The following is a 21,794-nucleotide window of genomic DNA, read 5'->3' on the forward strand; positions in this document are numbered from 1 at the left end:
GAGAAGGCGGCGGCGGCGGCGGCGGCGGCCCGGGGGGGGAGCTGGTTGGGAGTTGGAGCCTCGGAAGTCGGCTGCTCCCGGCGACAGCTGGAGCGAGGGGCCAGCCCGCTGCCGGCTGTAGTGACCAGATCATGGTAAATTTCTTGAGAGCTGTGGATTGCGTTGCCTGTATGATGCTGTATTTTTGGAACTCTGCTGAAGCTCCCGGCGACAGCTGGAGCGAGGGGCCAGCCCGCTGCCGGCTGTAGTGACCAGATCATGGTAAATTTCTTGAGAGCTGTGGATTGCGTTGCCTGTATGATGCTGTATTTTTGGAACTCTGCTGAAAAATGGAACTGGTGTTGCAATCATGAGTTTTAAAGCTCCCCCATGAAAAAACAAGAACACAACACAACAGATTTTTAAAAGAGTGAAAAAGACCCCTTTACTGTTGGATCCCTTCTCCCAGTAGTTAAGACTTGGTGGTGGGGGTCCTGACAGCTGAGCAGGGGGAGTGACCCTAAACAGTGTGCTGAAAGTACAGAGCTGTTTACTGTGTCCCTTCTGAGAGAGCTAGCCACCTACCCCACCCCCAAAACCCCAAAATAATTTAATCCTTTATGGGTTTTTTTTTCTAGTTAGTTTATAGTTTCCAGAAGAAAAATCTTGTAATGTTTTTTTTAAATAAGTAAAGTGAATACCAGTAGATGCATTTTTTTATTACTGTCCAGAAAGAAAAAAGTGGGGCAGGAGAGAGGGAACCAGGGAAAGGGCTGTTTAGAAATACAGTTTGTGGCTCTGAGCGATGCCACCGGCTTCCTCTACAGAGACTGCCAGTTTCCCTTTTTCTTTGCAAGGTGTGTGTGTGGTTTTAATAAATAACTTAAAAAATATAAGAGGGGGGCAAGATCCGTCAGGGAGACAGGTATCTGTTTTGCTCACGATTTACTACCAAGAGCCTTTGGCACTGGAACAGAACCTCGTAAATCTGCAGCCCAAGTTGAAGTTCATCTGGCCCTAGTCCACACGCTATTCCTGGAGGTAGCAAACATGAGCTCAAAGGAATGAGGTGAAATCACTTTCTTGCTTTAAAATATATACTTTAAAAAAAGAGAGAGAGAAAAGATATGTCTCTGGGGGAGGAAGAAATGGAAAGAGGGCACCAGGAAATGGGCATTCCCTTGCTCAAATGACTGCTGTTGAGTCTTCAGGCCAAAATAGAAACCTGTAGATGAGAAATATTTCCCCTCCCCCCATTTATAAATAGAAGTTTCCAATATCATACTATTTGGAAGACTTTCTAATACTGCAGGCTCAAGCGCATTGGCTGATTTTAAGGGTCTGTTGATTGTGACAATGAGGCCAGAAGCTGTTTGTGAAAACTAGGCAACTTGAAGGAGAAGGCAGCCAGAGGAAGGGGGAATTCTCCAATTGGCCTTTCCTCTGTGCTCAGTTTGGAAGGGTTTTTATCCCATGCTTTCTTGAAAAGACCTTCCAATTCTTTCTGGGCTTGGTGGACAGGGGTGGGACTCTAAACTCTTAAGCTGTCCTTTCCTGAGCCCTGAAGAGTTCCAGTTATTGGTTGAGTAAATGTTAGCCATGACTCGATGTCAAAATCCTTCCTTCCCTCTCTCTCCTGCCCGGTAGCCACACTCACAAGCCACTTCGTTATGAAAAACTTAAGATTCAAAGGAGGTGGTGTGACAGCGCCACCCCTCGGTGGGTGAGACTCTGTGTGCACAAGTCAAAGAATTTGAAAAATATTGTGAAATGACCTTATGAGGAATTTATTTTTTATTTTTTTTGCCTTTAACAAGCGGATATAAAATTAACTTTTTAAAAAGGGACTTTGCAGTTGATCTCTCAAATGGGAAGAGGAAAAGTTGATTTTTCAGCTAGGATGGTGTCGTATAATCAGCAAAGTAGTTCCAATAAGTATGAGAGAGAGAGAGAGAGAGAGAGAGAGAGAGAGAGAGAGAAAGAAAGAAAGAAAACCAGAGAGAGAGGAAGGTTGCCTAGTTGGCTTTAAGCAAGGGAGTTCTCCTGGAGGAGGTAGCCCCCCTTCCCTTCCCTTTCGACTTGACTTCTCAGAGCACCTGAATTCTGTTACCTGTCTGACATTGAGATAAGAAGGAATGCTTTATTAGTAGTGTTAAGATCCATAATGACTGGAAGCCCTGTAGTTTTGCTGGCGGTGATGGTGGTGTGTGCGTGGGGGAGGGGGGAGAGATTCGGGAGTGAGGTTAGGGGATTGCTGGGGGCGATGGTTGTCTGGTCTGTAACTTGGTTTGGAGCCCAGCTGGAGTCGAAGTTAGCGTGGCGCATGCTGGTGCCCTGCACTGCGCAACAAGTGGGAACGCTGCAGCAGTGATCCCAGGGAGGGTGCTGTGTTGTGGCAAAGAGGGCCGGCTTCTCTTCGCCCCCCTGGAAGCCAGGAGAGGCTTCTCCCAATCCTCTTCGACTCCTGGCCTCAGATCAGTGGCCCCAGCAAAAGACCAAATTCGTCCCCTCTTTCCCACTCTCCCGGATTTTTGGAGCGCTGTAAGCCTGGGTGGAACCCTGCAGCTGAGCTCCAGGGACCGCTTTCTTAGTGGGGATCAGGGGTTTATTATAGACTTTCCTTGCTGGTCGACCAGTATTTGACAGGGAGCTCTGCTAAATGCCATGGAGTGCCATTCTGTTCTTCTTTTTGAAGACAAGTGCACCCTTGCTTTCCCTTTTCAATACATTCAGCCTTTCCGGCTGAAAAAAAAATCACAGTCTACTCCATGGACTCAGTTCCAGATAATGTGTTGTGGTTGGGAGAGGCGTGAGCATCGCGAAGAAAAGAATTACATCTAGTAAATTAAATGTTTTCCAGCTTTGCCTATGATGGCAGCTCCCTCCCCCTAACAGACAAAAAGGGGGGCGGGGAAAGGTTGGGGGTAGTCGGGTGTGGAAGGTTGTGGCCGCCTGTGATTTTCAGATGGACCGAGTCTGCCACCTAGTGATAGGTCTTGCTGAGATTCCAGCTTTGGGCGGTGGGTGGACCGGGCCACTTCTGGTCTCCAAGTCTCCCAACCTGGTACTAGGTCTGGCAGGGAGGACAGCCTCCAGTGAGGATGTCACCCGACATCCAAAGTTTGGGTAAGATGGATGAAAATTATAAAGCCTGGGGATGCTTACCCGATCCAAGATTGCTTAGTGATGGGATCTGCCTCCAAGAAGAGAACCATAAAAGAACTCGTTTTGATTACACTACCTCCAGATCGCGGTTACCTCTCCGGGTGAGGGGCTGGGACTGAGCGGGGTTGGGGGATGTTGGTAGTGGAGGGATGCCATGGGGGCTCTTAGGACATACAACTCTTTATAGTTGAGGAAACAGGCCTGATGAGGGGACCTGTAATGGTGAGACACTGACTTAGTCCAGGCCAGATTTTAAGTTTCTGAATTTCCAGGTTAGTGACTGAAAGTCAAAGGTAAGCTTACCTCCGCACCTTTGAGGTATGCAAGAGAAGGAACAGCAGTCAGAGAGCCTTAATTCCAACCTCTTAGGTCACTGTAGTTGGAAATGATTCTCCAGCTGTCTTGGAGGAATTGGTTTATAAAGTATGGCCTAAGATTTTCAGTAACTAACATGAAACGCCTACAGTTGTGCTGAGGAGTGTGTGTGTGTGTGTGTGTGTGGGGGGGGGGTCTCATACCTTGAGGGGGAGGGAGGCGTGTGTTAGGGAGTGATTAAGGCCCAGTCCCTGGACATGGGGAGATGCATCTTGCAGCACCTGAGTCTCACATTTAGATCCTGAAATTCCTCTCTATCCTCTTCTTTCTAAACTTTTCTAAGTGGCTTGGAGAGAAATCAGTTGTGTGTGGGTGGGTCGTATAGACCGGCAGAGTGTAATCCTCATAGAATTTGTTCCACAACCGCTTCATAGCAAACTTTTCTTTCTGGGAGTTAAAAACTTAAGATGGCAAACGTGAGTCGGTGTCCTGGCGGCCCCTAGCGACGGCCGCACGCACAGCCTCAGGAGACGCGGTCGTCTCCACCGCCCAGGTCCGCCGGAACCGAGTTTAGCCTCTCTCACTGGGGGAGTTGTTGGAGGCCGCGTCGGAGAAACGCGCCTCTGTTCGGGTTGGAAATGAATCTGGGGACGTGTTTGAAGAGCGGTCAAGTTTGACTCATCGCTTTCCAAGGACAGTTAGTGCCTTCCATCTTCATTAACGTGAATAAAGACCTTGGCTGACTTCTGTCCAGATCGGATTTTTAAAGGCATTGTTTGCTTGGGAAGATCATGCCGCTTCCCTCCCCCGCAGGCCTTTTTGCAGAAGCCGAGCGGGTCCAACCAGGATGGCCGAGATATCTTTGCTCGGGGACGTGGTTTGCTGGCATTGTCTGCCGGACCTTTCTGGAAGGCTGTCGCAAGCTGGGAGCATGGGGAGCGTCCCTTCTGCAGCTCCTCTTCAGATCTTGCTGATAAAACACATCCCTCTGTTTTATGGCATTTCCTAGAAGCTTGCAGGCTTAAAAGAGCGCTTTTGTCAGAAACGTGATAGAAATGAAAGTTAGGACATAATGTTCCTGAACACCTCGGACCTCGGTCACCCAAAACGACTGCCGAGGCCACCGCATTATCAAATTGGCTTTCATCTACTGTCGACTCCCCACCCTCCCGTCCCCCAGCGAAAAAGCTCGAAGAGAGTCCCTCACTGAACAGAAACAACTCCGCAGTTTAACCCCATCCCCTACTGCGGGACCACTGTGGCTGGACCCGAGCTGTTCCCTAGTAGAGATGCTGCGTAGAAAGGGAGCGCTCCGCCTGCAGGAACCACGATGCGGGTTTCACTGCTCAGCTGCACCCTTATTAAAATTCCTCGTCCCTGCCCCTAAACAGTGCTTTACACTTCCACATTCTCCTTTGGATTTCTCAACGAGTTATTGGAGTTATTAGATTACCAATAACCCAACGGCCGGCCAGGATTGGGCGGGGGGTGGGGATAGGGGGTGGGGTGGAGGACCGAGTTCTCCAACTCCCGAGACTGTCGAAACTAGGTCAATGGGAAGGAAGAAGGGGCGGGGCGACGAGGGATTGTTGGTATCAAGCCCTGGTGGGAGGGCTCCCTCTAGTGTTCAGTAGCGGTGAAACATGATTCCGGGACTCCTAATTTCCAATAAGTGCATTTACTTAATTTTAACCTCTTTTTCCGGACTCACACCCCATCCCATATTAAATTTCAGCCTTCGTTTCCACCAGTATTCCACCGGGCGAAGGAATGAGAAAGCCTCAAAGTATGAGGCTGCAGAGGCCCAGTCTTGAACAACGGACCTTAACACCGCCTCCGTCGCTGACGGGTGGCGCGGCGCTGGGTGTCGCCAACGCCAGTTTTAAGACCCAGCTGTGGCTTGAAAGGCTGCGTCTTTTGCATCCCCGGTACCCCAGCCCCAGCCCCCCAAAGTCCCTCTTGGAGCCCGCTGCTGAGATAAATAGGAGATAAATATAATTCCAAGGAAGGCTACGGGAAGGCGCGGCAACCTTGGAGCAAGCGCGCGCGCGCGCGCGGCGGGGTCGGCGTCCGGGCCTCTCCTGGATCCTAACCTTGTTTCTACGGGGTTTCGGAGAAATAGAATTCGGAAAAACCGAAACCTGGCCAGATTCGGCCTGGCAGCTCTGATTCTAAAGACTTGGGGCGGAAACCCAGCCGAGCTGTGTTCCCCTACTTGCCAACGTAGGCGGAAGGGGCTTTCGGTTTAGTTTTTCTCCAACTCGGCTGGGGTACGCTGCACAGAGACCCTGACCCCTCTACCTCTAGGCCTTGACGCCTCGCCTAACTATCCTCTTTAAAAGGATTTCGGGGCCAAGAGAAAAGAAAAAAAAAATGACGCCCCAGGCAAATAAACGCCAGACTTGGGCAACCTGAAGTCATGAAATGGACCCGAAATCCTGAGGTCTAGACCGGCTCTGCTACTAACTCGCCTGACCATCCCCGTTTATAAAACTGTTGCGGGGAAGGGTAGGACTCGAGCTGTGAGTGCCTGGATGCGCGTGGCCGACCGATTTCGGGGAAAGTGTCCGTACTCCCCGCCAGCCTCCGGGGCGCCCCCACCCCGCTCCCTTCCCGGTGAATCCCCGGCAGCCCGCGCGGCGCAGGCGGCGATCCCGGCGGCCGTTGGGGGCCAGCGGCTTCCTGGAAAGTTACTTCTCGTTGGAGCCGGCGATAGGCAGAGAGTGTTCTGTGAACTCCGCTGAGCGGAGATCGACTACGTTCCGGGAATGAGAGGGCTGAGCCATTCCCCTCACTGCCCCCTGCCTTGACGGCGTAACAGGAAAAGAAAGAGGCACACACAATGTTAGTTCCCGAGGTGCACGAAAAGTTTTATCTGAATACAACCAAATTCAGGGCTGCCACGGTAGTCCCGCGGGGCCTCCGCCGAGCCCACGGGGACTCCGCCGAGCCCACGGGGACTCGGAGACAGATGGGCAGCGGTGGTGGCACAACGCCCCCGGGTGGGCAGTCCCTGGCAGTCAGGTACCGTATAGAAGGGGTGGGCTTGCTCCCGCGCGCAGGGCTTGGGTGTGTGTGAGCGAGAGAATGAGGCTGCCCAGTGCCCACCGAGTGTAGGGAGGAGGAAAAGGATGGGTCTTTGTATTGGCTCGCTGTCTCCAGAACATAGCCTTCCTCTCATCTCCTGTTTGGTCTGTCATTTCTGCTCTCTCTCTCTCTCTCTCTCTCTCTCTCTCCTCTCTCTCTCTCTCCTCTTTCTTTCTTTTTTTCTTTTCTTTTCTTTTTTTTCTTTTTTTAGGGGGAGGACCCTCTTTTTTCTTCTCCAAATCCTTTAAAGGACCTGCCTTTCTCCTGAGGGTGCCTAAGTTTAAAGCGCAAAGGAAAGAGTGTGTGTGTGTGTGTGTGTGTGTGTGTGTGTGTGTGTGTGTGTGTTTGCTGGGTCGGGGCGGGGGGAGGAGAAGACAATCTTTAACTCTCATTTGGTGGTTTTTTAACTCTCACTTGGTAGTTACTGTGGCTGGGGCGGGGTGGGCTGGATTCAGAGGAGTCCAGGTCTGGGCCCTTGCAGTTGTCACTTTCTCCTGGACAGCTCTGATCTCTTGGTGTTTTTGTGGAATGAATCTTGTGTGTGTCTGGTGCGTTTCTGAAGCTAGCAGACAGGTTTGCCCAGGGCTTGCTGGTGATTAGTTTTGAGATGTTGGGCAAGGCTTATCCCCCTGGAGCCTCAGTGTCCTCCCCACTAAATCAGGGCTGTTATGAGGATCAGATACAATAATGGACTGGAAGGAGCTGAGTGGGCTGTAAAAAACAAACCAAATGCTAGTGGTCCTTCCACACCTGCAGCATCTAGAGGGAAGTCCATCACCCACACCCACCATTAACCCACATATTCACTAATTGTGGAACCTCCTGAGACAGAGCTATGTAGGAAGGAGTGGACTCAATAAGGACATGGACCTCAGTGTGTGTGCATTTATTTTGGGACAACCCAGGCAGAGGTTTAGGGTGAAAAGGGCCCAGCCCGGAGCATGGCTGATAGTAGACCCAGGGGAATTGTTTTGTTTGTTTCAATCCGAATCTGGAGTGAATCATTGACAAGTGTCAAGGTGAAATGGCAAATCTGGGCTTCCTGTGGTCCAAAGGTGTGTGACTGGAAATCCACAGGAGAGCTGGTGGTTGCAGCTGGCTGGAGGACAGCCTTAGGTATTACAGAAGGGTTTAAGGATCTCTTCCATGAGGGAAGAGGAGCGGGTTTATAAATAAACCTCACATGTGCCTTCAACATTCTTTTTCAAAGGAGACCAATCATTGAACTATTGTTAGGATCAATTTAGTGTATCTCTCTTTGCCCATTTTGAGTTAGAACGGGGAGAGGAGGAAATAGGTTCTTTTGTCTTTTTCTGTCCTCTCCCTTCCCCCATTTTCTTCCCCCTAACCCCACTCACTCACATACACACCTAACCTTGAAGCCGATGAGATTGAGTGACTGGCACTTGGGACCACAGAGAATTGTCAGAGTTTTTGGTTACAGACTCAAGGAAACCTCTCATTTTAGTGCTCATTTGGTAAGACTCAGCAGCCTGGAATGGGGGCAAAGTGTTTGTGTGGGGGGAGGAACTTAAAAATGAGATTCACCCACGTCAGGGTGCTGTCTTGCATGTTCTACAGCACGTAGGCTGATTTGGAAAGGGTCAGGAATTTGAGCCAGAAGACCTAGGGCCGGGCTATTCACCATCTATGTGGTCTAACAAGACCTCCCTGGCCTCGGGCCCCTTTACCTGGAAAATAACTAAGGCCTAGGCTTTTTTTTTAAGGGGGTGGGGAAGAGGGATAAGATAGTTTTTTTGTTGTTGTTCCTCTGCAGCCCATATACTGTCATAAATGAGAGTCTTCCACCTGTGCTTTTAAATTATTTTGTTTTAAAGAAACCAATTTGGAGAAGGTATATATTTCATTAGTGCTCCCTGGCCAGTTCTCAGCTAAATCAGACAATTAAATCTTTTCACCAGCAGGGGGAAGCACAAACTTGCAAGATTGTGGTAGTATATCTTGTCTTAGACCCAGGAGGGAAGGGAGAGGAAACTTTTAAACAGAAGGCAAAGATCCTTAAGAAAAGCATAGCTAGGCCATGGCAGGTTGTATTCTGCAGATTCTGTATTCAGTACTTCAGTACTTTCAGACAGTCAGGAAGTACTGCCTGGCTGTTTTGTCCTGGGAAAGCCACTTGAACCCGAGTCTCAGTTTTGTCACCAGTGAAATTAGGGTAAAGATATTGACCTTGTTGGCCTTGTGGAATCATTTTAAGACTTGAAAAAATAATATTTTAGCAGGTTTCGAAAAGCGTCCAAAGTTTTTAGGCCCCTGAATGATCATCCTTATTAATACTGATTTTTTTCTTTCTTTAAATGTTTTCTTTCCCATAAATGCACTGGCTTTGGGGTAGTGAACATTGTTTCCACTGAGAAAGGAAACATATGTGTATATGTATATGTAATTAATGTATGTACTGTATCCCCAGTACTCAGGGTATAAACATTATCGCAGGGCTTCGGGTGCCTGTTGTTTTCATAAGAGCAGAGCTGGAAAAATGTTTCCTAGCTTATAGTAAAACCGCACCAGCTGGCAGGCTGCAGCTATCAAAGTAAAACTAAACACGTGTGTTCTAAAATAAGACCATAGTGGACAATCTTACATTCATTAAATCAATTTCTGTTTGTTTGTTTTTTCTCTTCCCTGCAGGTTTTAAGCAAAATTTTGGATTGTGAATCAAGGCATTGGGTAAGTAAATTGAATTATATGCCTTAAGATTTTGTGGGGAAACTGTTTCTTTTGAATTTGCCAATGCATATGTTTCTGTGAACTTTGCCACTTTTCATTAGATGAGGTGAAGGATTGCTGATTCCTTCTCTATCACTCCCAGCCCTCATCCTGTACCCCTGCGTTAGACTATCTTAACACTGTTGTGTGATCATTCATTCCCCGAATTATTTTAGTTCAAATTAATGTAGCCACCTACTATGCACTAGCAATGTGCTAGGTGCTCGTCAGAACAGTGAGATAATTCTAAAGCCTAATAGAGGAGAAATGAGATACTGATGAGAATAGCTACAATTTTTCAGAACCTAGGCTATAGATTAGGCACATATCTCTAATTTTGCAACTACATAGGTATTACTACTCTCATTTTGGGAAACCAAAGCCCAGAAATATTGAGCAACCAGCTCCAAGTCACACAGCTCAAAAAAGGTCAAGCTAGTATGCTAACCTTCAAAGCCTGGTCCTCTCCCCTGTCACACACTCACTGCTTCTCAATGCTGGTAGAGTATTTGATATGTGGGAAAAACACTCAACAATATTCATTCCCTTCCCCTTTTCTGTAAAGGGCTTTCTATTCCAATTTGTTGGATAAAAATTATTCTCCCCATTTTACAAATGTGAACAGTAATATCCACAGATGGGCCATGAATTATTTAAAGACCAAACACAAGGGGCCTCAGTTTGCATTCCATGCTAGCAGGCTGAACGACCTGCTCTCATGCTCCTGGTAAGCAAGAAACAGGTTCTGGTTAACTAATAGGATTTTGACCCCTTTTTGCAGGTGAAGACAAAATGGCCTCGCCGGCTGATAGCTGTATCCAGTTCACCCGCCATGCCAGTGATGTTCTTCTCAACCTTAATCGCCTCCGGAGCCGGGACATCTTGACTGATGTTGTCATAGTGGTGAGCCGTGAGCAGTTTAGAGCCCATAAGACAGTCCTCATGGCCTGCAGGTGAGGGTCTGGAAAGGAAATTTAGATGAATATAAGGGGAGTATGGTGCTGGCAGCGAACGAGGTGGAACATGTGGGCCTCTTGCTGTGTTTGGGATCACATCTGATTTGTGTCCAGATGTCCAGCCTGGCTGGGTAGCCTCCCAGAAAGGGAATGAATGCCCACACCTTTCGAGAAGAAAGCGTTTCTATTCTGTGGGAATAGAGGGAGAAGAAATCACATACTGTCTCAAGAAAGGATGTGTTTGGAGCAAACATGGAGAATAACTTCAGTTCACATGTGAAAAAAAATGAAAAGTGAAAGAGATTTTTAAAATATGTTAAGCAAGCTAATTTGAAATATTTTGCTCTTTTATTCCATAATTGTATTTTTTTATACCGTGGCTGTATTTCCATGGGTAAGTTAGTGAAAGTGAGCCAGCTATTTCTTCATATTTGTCAAGGATTTCAAGTGTTCACAGCAATTTTATATTACATCATCTCCCTGGATCTTCGTAGTGGCCTGTGTCATGGATGGCATGATTGCCTCCATTATGTAGATCAGTGGTTCTCAACCTTTGCTGCACATTAGAATCACCGGGGAATCTTTTTAAAATCCTGATTTCTGGGCCTCGTCCTCCGGAAATTCTGTTTCTTTGTTATGGGGTGGGTCCACAACATTAGTAACAAAGAAACAGAATTTCCGGAGGATGAGGCCCAGAAATCAGGATTTTAAAAAGATTCCCAGGTGATTCTAATGTGCAGCCAAGGTTGAGAACCACTGCTTTACATGTTCATTCTTGCCTCAACCCTGTAAGGTAGATACTATTGTTTTTGCTTTGCAGATAAGGAAACTAAGGTATAGAGAAGTATCTTACCCAAGGTTGCATTCCTTCTTACTGGTGGAAGTGGGGCTCACTTCTGCAACACACTCAGGAAGAATACACTTGAGGTGGCAGCCCTAAATTTTGGCTTCTGAGTGCTCTTTCCTCAGCCAGACAGCATGGTACCTGGAGGCTTGACTTGGACCTTCTAGGAATACTGAACTTATGATAGTCTATGGGATTTTAGAAAAAAATCAGTAGAATGTAGATGTAGGCATCATTTTATTTATTTATCATCATTATTCAACTTAGTTTTTAAAAAATACAATAAGAGTTGTAAAATAAGAAAAAGAGATGGAACAAGGAAAAGGCTTATCTCAAAGATAGGGATAAAAAATAGTTACTGCAAATGAGTGTTAAATTTAACTCTGGTCATCTGTGCAGTTATAACACTAAAAGGAAAACAAGTTCTGGGACTTTGAGAGAATCACTTAACATCTTTGATCTTCGTTTCCTCATTTGAAAAGAGGGAGAATGATAGTATCTACCTGGCAAGGTTGTGAAGAATAAATATAAAAAGTGCTTAATGACTCACTGGCATTTGATAAGCACTCCGTAAATGGCACTATTATTAATTGCTGTGGAAGTTTTGGAGGTAGGGCCTGGGGAGAGGGGCTGCACGTGATGCTGACTGTAATTGATGAGAGTCTATACGCCTGCTATAATGAGACATGTGTTTGTTTTACAGTGGCCTGTTCTACAGCATCTTCACAGACCAGTTGAAATGCAACCTGAGTGTGATCAATCTGGATCCTGAAATCAACCCCGAGGGGTTCTGCATCCTCCTGGACTTCATGTACACATCTCGGCTCAACCTGAGGGAGGGCAACATTATGGCCGTGATGGCCACAGCTATGTACCTGCAGATGGAACATGTCGTGGACACTTGCCGGAAGTTTATCAAGGCCAGGTGAGCTGCCACCAGGTGGAAGCCTGGGAGATGAGAGGGATCAGAAGGGATGAGAAACCCTGGACATTGCATGCATACAGAAAAAAAAAATCCTCTGTAATGTGCCACAACCTACATTTCCACTATTTTTGCACACTTCTGCCCTTATGAAATCCTGTGCTCCAGCCAACTTGACTCCTTACTGCTATCCAGATACACCTCGTGCACCCTCACCTCCAGCTCTCTCCCATTCACTTGACATGTCCTTTCCTCCCACCTACCCTATAAGGCCATGCTTGGATGCCAGGTCCTCTGTGGATGTTTTTATGATTATCACTCAGCTCTTTCTTCTGCTCTTCCTCTCTGTTCCAAAGCCTTTGCTTATCCTTTAGATTTTTCTTCTATTTTAGCTACTCCCTATCGAGGGCTGGGAAGACATACCATTATGTAAAGGTGAGGAATCTGAGAGCCAAAGAAGGGAGGAGCTTTGTTTAGAACCATTTGATTCACTGCTCTGGGGTGATTGTAACCCTTGTCAAACAGAAGGGTTTCTAGCCTCTGTTTGAACCCCACCAGGAGCTGGGAACGCAGCGTTCCCAGAGCCATGCAGTCTACCTTAGACAGTCAGAAAGCTCCTCTTTATGGCGAGTTGAAATGGCTCCCCTAATATTCACTCATTGGTTCTAGCTCTGTTAACTGTGATCATGTTTGAGTTGGCCTATTTTTTGCCCACATAGTGTCCCTTCCAGTATATGCAGCTAGAACTCTTTGTCTTCTGTGGGTGATAATGGTGGCAAGATCATCAGAACCATCATTTCTGAATGCTTTCTCTAGGTCAGGCCCTATGCTTGGAGCAGTTAAGTAACTTGCTCCAGGTCACACAGCTGCTAAGTGGCTCAGCTGGGACTGGAAGCCAGGTCTGGCTGTTTCAGAGTCAGGGCTTCCTGCACAAGCAAGGCTGCCAATTTTCCAAAGTCCACTTACCTATGACTGAGTCCTTTTCTCCCCAGGGCACCAGTTTGCCTATGGCCCTCTGCACATGTGGCACCAGGACTGTATGAATTCTTCCCTCCCTGAGCCTCAGTTCCCATATGTATAAAATGGAGACAGTAATACCTGCCTTCCCTTCCTTGCAGGACTTTGCCTGGGCGAACTGAGATAAGGGCTCTGAAAGCTTTACATTCCATAGTAATCCAAAGAATTACAGAGTCACATTCCTGCTTATGTATGTGACTTAAACAGGCTCAGATTGTGTGGGTAACTCTCTTCACTGGGCCTATTTACACAACTGTGGGCTAGATTGCTAGATTTCAAGCATTAGTGCCTTGTAATTGCAAGTGTTTCCCTACTCCAAAGCCATATTTCCTATGTCTCGCTGGCCCAAGCACAACTGTGGTTGCATTGACAGTGGCACTTGGGAGGTCGTCTGTGTAGTAGTTCTAATTTGGAGGCCGGTGTCTTTTCTTGTTTTCTCCTGCAGTGAAGCAGAGATGGTTCCCGCCATCAAGCCTCCCCGTGAAGAGTATCTGAACAGCCGGATGCTGATGCCCCAAGACATCATGGCCTATCGGGGCCGCGAGGTGGTGGAGAACAACCTGCCGCTGAGGAACCCCCCGGGGTGTGAGAGCAGAGCCTTTGCCCCCAGCCTGTACAGTGGCCTGTCCACACCGCCAGCCTCTTATCCCGTGTACAGCCACCTCCCTGTCAGCAGCTTCCTCTTCTCCGATGAGGAGCTGCGGGATGCCCGGATGCCTGTGGCCAACCCCTTCCCCAAGGAGCGAGCCCTCCCCTGCGATAGTGCCAGGCCAATCCCTGGGGAGTACAGCCGGCTGGCCATGGAGATACCCCACAGTGTGTGCCACAGCAACATCTACTCACCCAAGGAGACGGCCCCAGAGGAGGCACGGAGTGACATGCACTACAGTGTGGCCGAGGGCCCCAAGCCAGCTGCCCCCTCGGCCCGGAATGTCCCATACTTCCCCTGTGACAAGGCCGGCAAGGAGGAAGAGAGACCCTCTTCAGAGGATGAAATTGCCCTGCACTTCGAGCCCCCCAATGCACCCCTAAACCGGAAGGGTCTGGTTAGTCCCCAGAGTCCCCAGAAGTCCGACTGCCAGCCCAACTCGCCCACAGAGTCCTGCAGCAGCAAGAATGCCTGCATCCTTCAGACCTCTGGCTCCCCTCCAGCCAAGAGCCCCACCGACCCCAAAGCCTGCAACTGGAAGAAATACAAGTTTATTGTGCTCAACAGCCTCAACCAGAACGCCAAACCGGAGGAGCCCGAGCAGGCCGAGCTGGGCCGCCTTTCCCCTCGAGCCTACCCTGCCCCACCAGCCTGCCAGCCGCCCATGGAGCCGGAGAACCTTGACCTCCAGTCCCCAGCTAAGCTCAGCGCCAATGGGGAGGACTCCACCATCCCTCAGGCCAGCCGGCTCAATAACATTGTCAACAGGTGATTGAAGAGGCAGTCCAGGCCTGGGCTCAGGGGTTACCTGGCAGGGTTCCGGGGATCACTTCTGAGGGATGCAGGGGCTATCGGAGCCTATCAGAGGAGTGGGATAAGTGCCTAATGATTGAATTCGCCTAAGTAAGGATGGAGATTTGTCCATAGCCAGCCAGGGAATTCCCGCCTCTGTACTGTGGGAAAGAAACTAGGTCCGGGAGTGGGGACCGGCGGAGGGCTCGCCTCTGCTTCAGCTGCTGAGGCTCTGTTCTTCCTCCCGCAGGTCTCTCACAGGCTCCCCCCGCAGCAGCAGCAGCAGTGAGAGCCACTCGCCCCTCTACCTGCACCCCCCGAAGTGCACGTCCTGCGGCTCTCAGTCCCCACAGCACGCGGAGATGTGCCTCCACACCACCGGCCCCACGTTCCCCGAGGAGATGGGAGAGACCCACTCTGAGTACTCGGATTCCAGCTGTGGTGAGTCCCACCCTCCGACCTCTCCGACCAGGGAGAAGGCCTGCCCCTGCCTCTGCTTTGTGGGGGTTTGTCTTCCATTGTATTTATGCTGTTGTCATCGGTTGGGAGAAATTCCTGATGAAGTCCATTGGCACCAGCTGATCGCTCCACTCTTGACCTTGTAGGGAACTAGGCTGACCAAAGCAGGAGATGGGGTGTTAGAGTTAATCCTGGGTAACAGAGAATGATCAAACAGACTTCGTAGCTTCATTCCAGAAAAAGAAGCTTGGGGGGCTGTAACTCCCAGCGCTTTCTCAGCCCCTCTGGGCCTAAACTGCAAGTGCAGGATCTATGGGCATGTTAGTGCACCTGCTGGGTTGTCCGTTCGGGAGGGGAAGCATCTGAACTGATTCACTCCTGCATCTCCCATAGGTCCTTAGGGAGTCTCTAGAACAGAGTGGGTACTCAGTAAATGTTAGCTGAACTAGATTAGTTGAACAGAATTATTAAATTGGGGTCAGGAAAGGGAGAGGATTCCAGAATTATTAAATTATTATTTCTGAATAGTCTGTGTTTGACATCCCCAGTTTTTACCAGATGAAAAAGTCTGTCTTCCTGCAGCTCTGGCTCCCATAATATAGCGCAGAAATATAGAATCAGGGCTGAGCCACCATGAGGTGTCATTTTCAAATTGTTATAACCAAAGGAAAAATAAATTATTTACACTGAGAGATTTGGCACAGGGTTGTGGACCTATAGTTAAGAGAGCAGAGGCTGCAACTCCCAGCTGTAATGTCCCCGTCTGTCCCTCTGGCCATTTGCTTTTGTTCTGCACTCGAGCTCCTTCTCTCTGGGCCTCTATTTCTACTCCCACCATCATCTGTAGTCTCCCAGTCTCACAGATCTTTGGGAGACATGAAATGCAGATCGGTGCAAGGGTGACCGTGTTTGTCATTCATCTTCCCAAAGACTTCAAAGTATCATTGCGTTTGACTTAATCTTACATTCCTATGCTGCTTTTGTTATGTCAGGTGCTCCTATGAAGCAGGTAGGACAGGGGTTTATTATCCTGATTTTGGAGATAGAGACACAGACAGAGGCTCAGGGACCTGAAGGGCCTTGCCAAGGGCGTCTGTGAATGAATACAAATAAAACTATGAACTGATAAGAGCAGCCAGTTCTCAGTGCTCTCCAGAAAAGGGAGAGCCCCGCGGTGCCTTCCTCAAGCTGCTGTGGGCCATATGGGTACCTGCTGGTTCGAGCTTCCTTTTGTAACTTAGTATTCAAATGTCTCCTTTCTCCTTCTAAATGCTAAGAAAAAGAAAATCTCCACAGGCCCTTTGCTCCCGGCTCCCATGTATGTTGGGTGGGCAAGGGCACTGGGGTGGCTGTGGAGGTGAGGGGCCTTGGAGCCCCATCTCTTGCTCTTGCTGATGTTCGTGTCCCCTCCCACCCTTTGACAGAGAATGGGGCCTTCTTCTGCAATGAGTGTGACTGCCGCTTCTCTGAGGAAGCCTCGCTCAAGAGGCACACGCTGCAGACCCACAGTGACAAACCCTACAAGTGTGACCGCTGCCAGGCCTCCTTCCGCTACAAGGGCAACCTCGCCAGCCACAAGACCGTCCATACGGGTATGGCCCTGCCCCACCCCACCTGAGCTTGCTGATTTTCCTGGGGTCAGGAAAGGGAGAGGGTTCCAGAGAAAGCAGTCTGGGGCTTGGTACCAGTGGAGTGAGGCAGAGAGCAGACCCCGTCCTGGCCTGAATGAGGGGTCTAGCCTTGTCACATCTTTGCTTAGTGGCTGGTCCACTCCATGTACCCTTCGTCTTTCCTCTGAGCTGCTCTGTTCTGCTTCTCTTCTTTTGCTAGAGTCAGAAGTGTTGATCCCACTGTTGAGAAGGAGAAACTAAGGCTGAGAGACACAAAGTAGATTTGGTTTTTGCAAAGCCAGAAAAAACACACACAAAAAAAGGCCTCTTGATTTCCTCTAAGGGCCTATTCCTTATCAACTCACATTCCTTTACCAGGTAGCTTCTAATAACCTGATTGTTGTCCAAAGTTGACTCTCTCTTGGTATTTTAAATGGCTCCTTTATCCCAGAAACTTTCCATGAAGGAAGGCACAGCCCTCTATTGGTTTCCTCTGTCTGAACACCTAATCCAACTCAGGCCCCATCTCCTTTGCCAGTGGAATCCAGCTGTAGTTGCCACAAGCGGAAAAGCATGTTTGTTCTGAAAGAAACTAGAGCAGCCTGATGGTATCTCCCTGCAGAGTGGGTTGACTAGTGAGTCAGTCTTATCCAAGCGAAGAGCTAGAAGAGCCTTTCCAAGCCATCAACGTTCACCCCTCAGGTTCCAGAGAGGGAAACTGAGGCCCAGAGAAGGAGAGTGACTTTTCCGAGTCCCACTGTTAAATGATCCTGATGACAAAGCTGGTTCCAAGGCTTCCTGGAACCTCACTCTCTCCCTGTTCCACACCCAGCATTGTTTCTACCCCTCCATGCTTTTAAACTGTGATCAAGGGGGTGCCGTTGTGTGTATGTGGGGAGGGGAGGCAGGCCCCTGGATCCTCTCTTTGACACCTTCCAAGGGACAGTAAGTCAAAACAGCCCTGGGAAAGGCAGCTTGCTTTGAAATCCAGGAGCCAGAGACTATGGTGAACTCCATTGAACATAGCTATCCTTTTTCCTTTTCCCTCGGTAATAGGTGAGAAACCCTATCGCTGTAACATCTGTGGGGCCCAGTTCAACCGACCGGCGAACCTGAAAACCCACACTCGAATTCACTCTGGAGAGAAGCCCTACAAATGTGAAACCTGCGGAGCCAGATTTGTACAGGTGAGCTGGGGGCCTGGGGAAAGGACCCCTCGGCCTGTGCATGCGGCTGCCCAGGGGTGTGCAGCTCACCCCAACAGAGCCTCTCACGCTTTGCTCTTCTGCCCAGGTGGCCCACCTCCGTGCCCACGTGCTTATCCATACTGGCGAGAAGCCCTATCCGTGTGAAATCTGTGGCACCCGTTTCCGGCATCTTCAGACTCTAAAGAGCCACCTGCGAATCCACACGGGAGAGAAACCTTACCATGTAAGGGAGCCTTTGTGGCTACTGGTTGACCTGGGAGGGACAGGGACATGGAGGGGCAGGGCAGCAGAACTGTTTGCTCCTGCCTCAAGTGCACAGTGGGATGGTCCCTGGACTTGGGATCATAGACATGGATTTGGGCCTGATTTTCAAAGACACCCTGCTTGACCTTGACCTGGGTCTCAGTTTGCTCATCTTTAAAGGGGGGTAATGGGTTTAGTGATCTGGGCCTTAGGAAAGAGGTCTGGACTATGAATACATAAATGGTGGAATCACTCATTCATTCATTCCAAAATGCTTATTGAGTGCTTACAGCATGCCTCAGTGCTGGGCTTGATGTCGACTGAAGACGAGCTCAGGAGTTTGAAAAGGAGCAGCCAACAATAGCATTAGAAGTAGAAGAATGTGGTGACATAAAATAAAACAGAGAAAAGGACATTTCAAGAAGGAAAGGAACAGGTGGCCAGCAGCCAGCAGCCATGATTGGCCCATCAGAATCATGGTGTTCCAGGGCAGGGACTCTGCAAATTAATGGCTTATAGGCTAATTTTTAAACATTCCATGACCTAAGAGTGGTTTTTATACACTCAAGTTTGTAAAAAACAAACAAACAAACAATATTTTGTGATACGTGCAAATTTTATAAAATTTAAATTTCAGTCCATAAGCAAAGTTTTATTGGAACACAGCCTTGCTTACTTATTTATGGATTGTCTGTGGCTACTTTTAACAACACAGCAGCAGAACTGAATGGTTGTGTCAGAGAATGTAAAATATCCCACGAAACCTAAAATATTTACTGTCTGGCTCCATAGAAAAATAGTTTGCAGATCTCTGCTATAGAGGGGAAGACACTGGACAGGCAGCTGAGATATCTTGGTTCTTATCATGGCCTTGGGCAAGCCCTGCCCCTCTCCCTGGGCCACAGTTTCCTTTTTCTGTGAAATGATGAGGATGCTGTAGAAGAGCAGTTTTCAAATTGTTCTCTTTCAGTCACTGAGGTTCTTCGGCCCCGAAGGGCAGTACTGAGACCGCAGCCTCTTTTATCTTTCTAGTTTCCATCTAATCTGAAAAGAGAATATGGCATCACTCTACTTAGTGATGAGCACGAGAACGAACCGAAGAATGGTTAACCCATATCACAAACGTTAGCAGCAAAATGGGGTTATTTTCATTGTCTTGTTTGTTAATCCTTGAGTGAATATCTTTTTACTTGCTATTTATTCTTGGGTATATTAGTTATCCTCTTAGTACCTTAATTTTATCACCTACAAATTGAGCCCATAAGAGGACCTACCGCATAGAGTTGTTGTATTAAGTAAATGAATTCGCTAAAATGTGCAGAGCAGTTAACATGTAGTAAGAGGAAAATAAATCTTTGCCATTATAATTATCCTCTAGAAGTTTAGACGCACAGGATGTCTGAGTTAGGAGTGACCTGCAGAGTGTATTGATTCAGTTCCATACAGAGGGACAGCCAAGGCCCAGAGAGAGAAATGACGCACTCAGGGCACACAGCGGAGGGTGGCATGGATGGGCCCCATTTCTCCCGAGACCAGGGCTCTTTTTACTCATTGTCCTGCCCATTTGATTTGTTTATTTCTGTAAATGTATTTCCATTTTTACTTTAAAACATATTCTCTATATGAACACATTTTATTACACTTTTATTTAGAATGGTTTCACATTTATAGAAAAGTTGCAAAAGAGGTGCAGAGAGCTCCTATGTGCACCCAGTTTCCCCTGTTGTTAACGTCTTACGTCTTACGTCAGTATGATACCTTTGTCACAACTAATGAACCCATACTGATATGTTATTGCAAACTAAAGTCCATACTTTATTTGGATTTTCTTTTTACCTAAATTGCCCTTTTTCTCTCAAGGATTATGTTCAGGTTACCTCATAGAGTCATTCATTTTACTTTTAAGTAACTCTTCCACTAAAACCATTAGCATTCATTCATTGAATCAAAGCAAGAAACAGCTCTACCTGGTGATGCCTTGTTAGCGTACCTAAAGTGTACACACTAAGAAGGAGTCTAACTGCATTTTTAAGGCATATCCTTAGACTCATCAATTTTCATGAGTCAGTCCATTTGTCCAAATGTGTTCAGATTTAATGTATAATTGCCTAAGAAGTATATTCTGCTAGATACTAAGAAGATTATAAAGTTTAGTAAGGAGTGGTCACTGCCCTCGAAGCATTCCCCACCTAATAAGACAAGGCTAGAAATCTTACAGAGGTTCAATGGGAAGAGGGATTCTTTTCATTCTAGAGAAATTCAGAGACTCCTTAATAATTAGGGGAGTTTTCACCTGAGCTGCATTTTTTGGATAAGACTTGAACTTGTGGAGTTAGGTCAGGGAAATACAGCTTAAGCAGGAGAGAAGTCTGGGCAACGTTTTGGAAAGCAGGGAAGGGACATTTGCACAAAGCGGTACTGGTCCCTTAGGAGGATCCCAGATTCAGGTGGGCTCGCAACCTGGCCCCTAAGAGGAAACAGCTGCTGGATGGCTCACAGGGAGAGACAGGGCGAAGCTCCTTCTCTGGGTCTTTGAACAATGACATGTTTCCTGGGCTGATGACAGCTAACAGTTTACCTCTGGTTTTCCTTCAGTGCGAGAAGTGTAACCTGCATTTCCGTCACAAAAGCCAGCTGCGTCTTCACTTGCGCCAGAAGCATGGCGCCATCACCAACACCAAGGTGCAATACCGTGTGTCCGCCACCGACCTGCCCCCGGAGCTGCCCAAGGCCTGCTGAAGCATGGAGTGTTGACGCTTTCCACTTGAGCCCCTTCTCAGAATCTACCCAAAGGATACTGTAACACTTTACAGCATTCATCCCATGATGTAGTGCCTCTTTCATCAACTAGTGCAAATCATAGCTGGGTATGGGGGGTGGGGGGAGGGGCGTGGGGACCGGGAGCCAAGGCAGCTCCCCTTCCCCCACTGCCATCCAACATTAAGAAAATAATATTGCTTCTTCTCCTATGTGCAAGGCGAACCATGTCAGCAAAAAGCAGAATCATTTTGTACATCAAAGTGGGAGAGTATGCAAAAGCTCTGACTTGACTTAGTCTGCAAAATGAGGAATGTATATGTTTTGTGGGAACAGATGTTTCTTTTGTATGTAAATGTGCTTTCTTTTAAAAGAAGAGACTTCGGTATGTTATCAAACAGAGGGCTTTAATTTTTTTAACCAAAGGTGAAGAATATGACATTGTGTTAAAGGCTCGATTTTGTATCTGCAGGCAGACACGGATCTGAGAATCTTTATTGAGAAAGAGCACTTAAGAGAATATTTTAAGTATTGCATCTGTTTAAGTAAGAAAATATTTTGTCTAAAATGCCTCAGTGTATTTGTATTTTTTTGCAAGTGAAGGTTTACAATTTACAAGTGTGTATTAAAAAAACAAAAAGAACAAAAAAAGCTGCGGAAGGAAAAATGTGTAGTTTTGTTCTAGTTACCGGTTTGTATATACCTATACAACGTGTCCTACGGTGCCTTTTTCATGGAAGTTTTCAACGATGGATGGGCGAGCGCTCCATCCCTTTCTGAAGTGTAGGCAGACACAGGGACTGGAAGTTGTCACTAACAGCCTCTTTGGGAATGTTTGTCTCATCCATCACATTCTGCGTCGTGCTTGTGTTAGAACTGCTCCGGAGACAGGGTTTGGCTGTGTCTAAACTGCATTACCGCGATGTAACATATAGCTGTACAAATACAAGAATAAAATGTTGAAAAGTTGAATCACCTTGTTCAGGGGTCTTTCTTTGTGTTAGAATCGGGACTTAAATGGGTCTGGTTTCCTCTGCTCTTACATAGTGGGGAGTGATCAC

At 47.7% G+C, this 21,794-nt stretch overlaps 1 protein-coding gene and 1 long non-coding RNA gene across 5 annotated transcripts in view; one reads left to right on the top strand and one right to left on the bottom strand.

The window, feature by feature from the left end:
* BCL6 (B-cell CLL/lymphoma 6) overlaps positions 1-21,171 on the top strand; it is a 42,103-nt gene extending 20,932 nt beyond the window's left edge. The window contains exons 1-10 of one of the 4 annotated variants that reach the window (XM_005876268.2): positions 6,379-6,483; positions 9,199-9,237; positions 10,058-10,229; positions 11,780-12,001; positions 13,461-14,432; positions 14,707-14,897; positions 16,340-16,507; positions 17,582-17,712; positions 17,819-17,956; positions 20,572-20,715. In XM_005876268.2, the coding sequence (XP_005876330.1) occupies positions 10,069-10,229; positions 11,780-12,001; positions 13,461-14,432; positions 14,707-14,897; positions 16,340-16,507; positions 17,582-17,712; positions 17,819-17,956; positions 20,572-20,715 (2,127 nt within the window). In that variant the 5' untranslated portion in view covers positions 6,379-6,483; positions 9,199-9,237; positions 10,058-10,068. Of the gene's footprint in view, positions 1-6,378; positions 6,484-6,906; positions 8,025-9,198; positions 9,238-10,057; positions 10,230-11,779; positions 12,002-13,460; positions 14,433-14,706; positions 14,898-16,339; positions 16,508-17,581; positions 17,713-17,818; positions 17,957-20,571 lie in introns of those variants that run through there. The other 3 variants (XM_005876267.2, XM_005876266.2, XM_014547741.1) reach the window with 3 other exon arrangements.
* LOC106727820 lies at positions 6,139-6,503 on the bottom strand. The gene is made up of 2 exons (XR_001364074.1): positions 6,421-6,503; positions 6,139-6,379 (listed from the first exon to the last, which is right to left on the bottom strand). It is a non-coding gene; the product is annotated as an uncharacterized LOC106727820 (long non-coding RNA).
* Positions 21,172-21,794: the final 623 nt, after the last annotated feature.

The sequence above is a fragment of the Myotis brandtii genome, unplaced genomic scaffold, assembly GCF_000412655.1.
Source record: "Myotis brandtii unplaced genomic scaffold, ASM41265v1 scaffold483, whole genome shotgun sequence".
Classification (NCBI taxonomy): domain Eukaryota; kingdom Metazoa; phylum Chordata; class Mammalia; order Chiroptera; family Vespertilionidae; genus Myotis; species Myotis brandtii.